The 7,160-nt window shown below is 33.8% G+C and overlaps 1 protein-coding gene across 1 annotated transcript in view; it reads right to left on the minus strand.

Moving 5' to 3' along the window:
* Window positions 1-5,838: 5,838 nt before the first annotated feature.
* Window positions 5,839-7,160, minus strand: part of LOC105622993 — a 14,650-nt gene continuing 13,328 nt past the window's right edge. Inside the window, exon 3 of the mRNA XM_012204394.1 lies at window positions 5,839-6,232. Coding sequence (XP_012059784.1) covers window positions 5,839-6,232 — 394 coding nt within the window. The remainder of the gene's footprint in view (window positions 6,233-7,160) is intronic.

The raw sequence follows: 7,160 nt of genomic DNA on the forward strand, positions 1-7,160 counted from the left end.
CCCCGTCATACACCTCGTATATTGGGAAGAAGATTTATACTGACTCCTACAGCTTACAAATAATCACATTTACCTGGAATCTTTCATCGTGGAAGGCTTTCATCGAAAGACACACGGATATTGAGCGATTCGTGCAATCAATCGCACTTTCATCATTATCTGTTCAAGATCTAGTGATAGAAATCATAAAAATGCGTGAATGTGATCAAATCAATATTGCGCGAAACATGTCTGTAGCCATCACGAAGCCATCTGTGCTCATTTTCGAACTCAAACATTGCGTCGAAAACGTATACTCTGAGCTGTGCCAGTAAATGCATATCGTTAATGAAAAATTTAAATATTTTGTAACACTTTTAAGTGAAAATTGAATTATAGATAAATGTGATGCTGTAGATTTTTTGTGCAAAATTTATAATAAAAAATCAAATATAGAGTGAGTTAGTGTTCATGTTTTAGATAATATTGTAAACAGTGTGAAAAGTACATGTACATTTTTATCGGAAGCAAGTGTTTAAAATTCGATTTGAAATTAATTAAATTGAATTAAATTAAACTAAGTTCTTGCTTATAAATGCTCTAAGATTTGTATAATAAAAGTTATATATAGTAAAATTACATTGTATATAAAAGTAAACGCATATTTAAATTATATATCTTAATGTATGACATTACTTATTATTGTTTTCTTATTATCGCAACGCGATATCACATTACGCGCGCCGCCAGTATCTTCGCGCTCAATGATACTCCGACATACGGTCACGACCATATTAAACGTTCTCTCCATTTAAATCATTAAGTAAAAAACGTATAAAATATTTTTGCGTGCGAGTAGAATATACAACGGAAGCGACAACGCGGCGGGTAAGCTGACGAATATAAGAGGAGAAGAGATGGTAAGTATATGCGATAAGTGTATACAAGTCTTTATTACCGATGCATTTTTGGAAAGGGCGGTGTAACGAAAAGATTACGGAACGCATAGCAGAATATCATCATGTTTATGTAATCAATCGACCGGGGTCCTATGTTTATGTAAAGAGCGATGCCGCCGACTGAGTATCTTCCCCGTGCGTACGAATACTCCGCATCGCCACTCCGCGCCTTCCCCCTGCACCTCCTTTTAGCTCCAAGAGTTATAACCTATTAACCCTATTACAAACGTATTTCCGAGTTGCATATCCCTGGATATCAATTTTGTCCATGTAGGCATTTAGAAAAGTGATTTGCTATAGGCGATCGAGGCAATCTATTGGACGCGGTGTATCGCAAATACGACATAGCTTATTCACGGAGCAATGATCTCATGAAACAACGCGTAGTTGATAAAATACTCGCTGAGGAGGTGTGGAAATGGATTACTGCGAAAGATTCGGCTCTTGGAGAGAGAAATGCTGCCACAGCTATTTGAGCGATTATAAAAGCTAAAATGAAAATTAGTATGAATATGAAAACGAAGAAGAAAAAGCTAACGAAAAAACTAATATACTGGTGGCAAAACATGATGATATCTTTCCAATTCTATTGGGAGTCTTCGGCTCATTGGTTAGCGGCAGGAATCGCAAAAGCTATAAATGATAATAAAGCCACATAATGTTGGAAGAACTGAAACGTCATAACCGCGTCATGGAAAGTTATGGAATTTACCTTGCTCCATATATCGTGGACTCTGCAATTTTATCCAATGAGAGAAAAAACGCTTCTCAAAGAGGATGTAGTCTGACTGAATGCTTATCACCATGGATTGCAATGGGAAGACGGGATGACCCGTACAGCATGGCGAAACGCCTGATTACAATGGCAATTGATGCGGAGAGAATGACGACAATAAGATTCTTGTATACATCAAAGGATGTGAAAAACATGAATGGCTGGCTATATACCCGATAGCGACGATTTGACAATTGAGACTCTGGATGCTGATTACGAAGATATATATTCTTTACATAATCTAGATGTTACTAATACTGTACGATGTGGAAAACATATTAAGAATTGTGCGTTACACAATATATTTGAAATATACAATTGGTGGTTGCAACGCCAGAAAAAATATATCAAGTTTAAAAAATGAAATATGAGATATCTTTTAAATGCATTTTTAATTTCTTTTTCTTATAATTATGAATCTATCAATAATGATAATTTTTCAGTAGTATGCATATAGTTTAATAAGTATTCGATAGTTTAATAATTCGAAGTGTTTAATAGTTACTCAATAACAATTCTAATAATGATTCGATATTATTATATTAATAAGGAATACTTGGCCATTTGTATTACTAAACATATTATCAGTTGCTTAATTAAAATTATTGCTGAGTCATATTATTAAAAAATCCTAAATATCATATCTATTTAATAAAATCATGTGCGAAAGAAGAAAAGAAAAAAGAGCGCAACGAGAGGAAGAGAGAGTGCAAATAATAAGTACAGGACAGCAACGGATGAAAGAGAGAGAATTACATCCTACAATGGATAGAAGAGAGAAAGGACAATAATTTAATGAGAGAATGCAACAGATGAAAGAGAGAAGAAACAAATCCCTCTTCCCCTTTAACATGGATCTCGATAACGCGCTTCCCTCTCCTTCGAACTCAGCATTTGTGTCTTCGCCCTCTCCACTCGTGCGATACTAGAGCCGTCTGCTGGTTGCTGTATCCATGAATTAGAATCCCTATAATTAGCTTACTGAAATATTCAATTTGTCTGCTATCTTGTCAGTGATTGTAGATTGTGTTCGACACTCATCAACAATCAAACATAGCCTTATCATGTGTATCTATAAGTCGCGAGGGAAGCTGACACATACAAAAATGTAAGTCAATAACAAGTAAATAAATTAGCCAATCACAGTAGATCGTAAGACCAGTAGTAAATTCAATGCTAAGGCCGTAGCACAGACTTTTGCTTAACGCATAGTGCATAAGCGAATAAATCAATCTGAATCCTTCCATTCCTTCCACGAAAAAGAAGAACTTTGATTGATTGATGCTTTTATGCGCTATGCGTTATGCAAAGTCTGTGCTGCAGTCTTTACGTTTTTGTATGTGTCATGTGCTTTATGGGAGTTTGCACAACTCGTGACAGTCACGACTGAAATGTTCTGAAGTACCCCGTTAGCTTTATTCAAATCTACTTCTATCAGTCATATTGAAAAAATATCTTATTTTGTTTATCAGAATATCAATAAAAACCAAATATTTCATCTTTATTACACAGATATAGACAAGATTATAGAAAAAGAAAAACACATAGCATAACAAAATGTTAATTATTTAATGGTTTAATGGTTTAATTTTAAAATGCTTACGTGTGCGAGACGAAACAAAGTTTAGTACAAAGACATAAAAACATAAAAAACCCAGAATAGATTAAGCTGAGCATTCACTATCAATAAAAATGATCGTTAAAAATGATCAAAATTTAAAAAAAGTTAAATAAATTTAATAAATTTAACAAAGTTTTAAAGTTTGAAATCTCTTTTAAATAGTTGTTATATTTTTTGAACTTATATGAGTTTTATAATTTTACATATAGAAAACTACGAGTTTAAAAAAATGAAATTTTCTTTTCACTTTGTAGGCCTGTAGCATACCCAAAAGAAATTTGAGCAAATTTTCGACTATCTATCGTAAAAGCATTCTCTACAAAATTTTTTAAAAATGTTCCTATGATTTCTTATTTCTCGCAGATTAAGTAATAAGGAATATTCTGATTATATTGTTCTTAACTTCGTTAAAGATCATCGTAATTAAAAGTATAGATTCTTAAAACTGATACGTTGCTCTTTCAAGTGCTTTAATTGCCATTTTTTAAAAAATAGAACATAAGGATTGCTAAAAAAAGTCTTTACAATTTGTAAAAGAACATTTTCCCTATTCTAATATAAATAGAATAATTCGATTAATGAAATTATTCGCTTCCTTTCTTCCTTCCTTCCTTCCTTTTCTTCCTTTTCTTCCTCCTTCCTTCTTTCTCTTCTTCCTTTCTTTCTTCCATTTTCTTTTCTTCTTTTCTCTTCTCCCTCCTTCCTTCTTTTCTTTCCTCTTTTCTTCTTTCTGTCCTTTTTTTCCTCCCATCTTTCCTTCTTTCCTTCCCTTTCCATCCTTCTTTCATTCCTTCTTCCTTCCTTCCTTCTTTTCTTCCTATCATGTTATGCGCATCAATATTACGCTTCGACAGCATCATCACATGCTGACACTTACGTGCGACAATATCATCGCGCTTTAAATTTATTTTTTTTTTGTAGTAGAATAAATATGGTAAAAAATATTTGCATTAAGAAAAAAGATGAAAGAAATATGAATCGTAACGGGAGAGACAGCGCGGCGAAAAAGATGGCAACGCATAAAAGGAAGAGATAAATATAGTCGGTAAGTATATGTGAGCTCACATGGCGGCGACGCGGTAGCAACAGTCTGGCAGGCTTTTTGGTGAGTGACATCATGTTCCGCGAACCGCATCTATGATCTGTGTGAGGGTTTCTCAATTTTGGGCGTTAAAGACTAAAAAAAAAGCTCAAATTTAGTTGTTAAACACTTTAAAAAACAATCAAATTTGGGTAATTATTTCGAATCGTCAATTGAGAGTTATACTTAGTTACCGCCCAAAGAAAATCATCAAAATAAATGGCTTTATTATATAAAATTAATTAAATCTGTTTTATTGCTAAAATAATATTATTGATTTGCAACACATTTTCCGAAATATACATGACAAAATTATAATAAAAAAAAACTTTCTCTTTCATTTGGGAATTAATTTCCTTATTTTTGTAAGAGGTCACCCTATCCAACGATACTTGACCTCTGCAATCGTACGGAAATTGTTGCTTCGATGATCCAAGAACACTGAATGTTAGTATAATTGTGTAAAAATGTGATATATTTCAATAGTGCTTCAACATTTTTAGGATTGTGTGAAACATTTTTTTGATAAACTTTGTCTAGGCTACGTTCAGAAACATGATCTGGGTGCCATCACGTTTCTTATCTTTATTTTACATTGGATGAATTAACAACAACGATAAAATAATGATGATGAAGGATTAGATAATGTTTCCGAACGCAGCTTACTTAATTTGTCAATAAGATATTTCACATGTATAATTAAAATATATTTCTTTCGTAAATGAATCTGCGGCGCACCTATATATTCAACATTTCAACATTTAATTCTCAATCATAAAGATTAACATTTAAATAACTCTTACATTCAATTTTGAAAATAACATTGAAAGGTTTAAGCCGTTTACACACAAGATTTACACTCCCTCCCTATTGAGTGTTATATACAAGTGTTGAGAATAAACTGCGGTTAGATATTACGGTGTACACTGTCCACCGAATTTTTTTAATGGTCACATCCAACCAATATTCATTGATGATCAACACTTAACTAACTCAATATTGATTGTCTACACCAAGGCAACATCGAATATTCATGGTTGTTCTCAATCGACACCTAACATTGATGCTCAACGCTTAAGTGACATCCAATGTTGACGGTTAATATTCACTCAACTTTGATGGTAAATACCTAAATTTAAAAGTTGAGTGTTATAACCAAAAATTGAGGGTTTTTTTGTAAAGGCTTTCTCCGCGGACCTTCCCCCTCCTGCCTTTCACCCCTCCCCCTCCCCTCCCCTCATAGCTTCCGAGTTAGAACCAGCCTTATTGTACACTTCTTTTTAAATCTTAAACAATAAATAAGTCCAATCAGAGCTTTAGGATATAATATCGAACTTATATATTAGAATTCTGATTGAATGACTTATTCCCTGTTGCCTGTGCCTATTGTGTTTAAGCTTTGATGCGCAAATAAATTATATTTTCACCTATACACATAGCGATGATGATGGACGATCTCACGGATTAGTTGTCGTTCTCGCATCTTGAAATCTTCCTTCGAGTTACTATATTGCCAGGCCTCTTGCAATAATTCTGGCAACGTACGAGCACGATAGCAAAGTATATCTAGCTGGGCGCAGATCTGAATCATAAAACCAGAAATAAGAGTCTCGTGGGCAACGCTGGCATTCGCGCAAAGTATTAGTGCGATGGTTTGATGCAACATAGTTGCCCAGAAAGCAGTCGTTGACGAAATGTCATAGGGCACCCAATCGTACAATGGTAAAGTCCGAGTGTTGATGAAGTATCGCAATTGAGCGACCGTAGCGAAAAAGGCAGCAGATTCGTTCAGTATCTCACAATATATGGTGATTATCCTAGAAAAACATTGAAAAAATATTAGAGAAGTATTAGAGGAATGTTAGTGATGTAACATAATAGATAGCACTCCTGAAGCAAGAGAGATTTCCTCTCTATACTTCCATACTTATATAGCTACGATTGTAAAACACAAGTAATAAACATTTCATAAAACACTCTGCAAAGTAGTCATTATTAAAACATATTCATTATATGGTGTCAGAATAAATTTGGATGAAAAGCATAATACAAAACTGGCAAATAATGAACAACAGATTAACAACGATGCGAGAATTTGAATTAATAACCGTTGTCGATAATAAGGAAACTATAAAGCAACAATTCGACTTTTATGCGACGATGATATAATTCAGCACAAAACATGCAAATTGCAATTTTTATGTTGGTAATTGGAAGTTACGCCTTAACAATATACAATACATTCAAATTTACGCAAGGACAAGAGAATAACTTACAATTCATGTAGCACAGCAGCGCGTGCAAAGCGATTTGAGAGCGTTCTTGTGAATGCACCTCCAAAAACTGTCAGTTATACACTTTCATTGCATGTGAATAACTCAACAGATTTCAAGTTATTCTAATGGTTATGCGCTTTCAAAGTGCTTGCATTTCAGAAGCGCTTTTTAAGCACAGAAACATCAAGATTTTATTACAGATATTATTTAAGAAAATTTTATTTGATATTAAAATGAATAAAGAATTCGTTGAAAACTTTCTAGAATATTTAAATGTACAAGTATGAATGTCACGGATAGTTTTAGCGGTATGTATATAATATATAATAATTATAATGTCACACGCACACACACACACACACACACACACACACACACACACACACACACACACACACACACATACACACACACACACACACACTACACACACACACACACACACACTACCACACACACACACACACTA

The sequence above is a fragment of the Atta cephalotes genome (genome assembly GCF_000143395.1).
Source record: "Atta cephalotes unplaced genomic scaffold scaffold00051, whole genome shotgun sequence".
Lineage (NCBI taxonomy): Eukaryota > Metazoa > Arthropoda > Insecta > Hymenoptera > Formicidae > Atta > Atta cephalotes.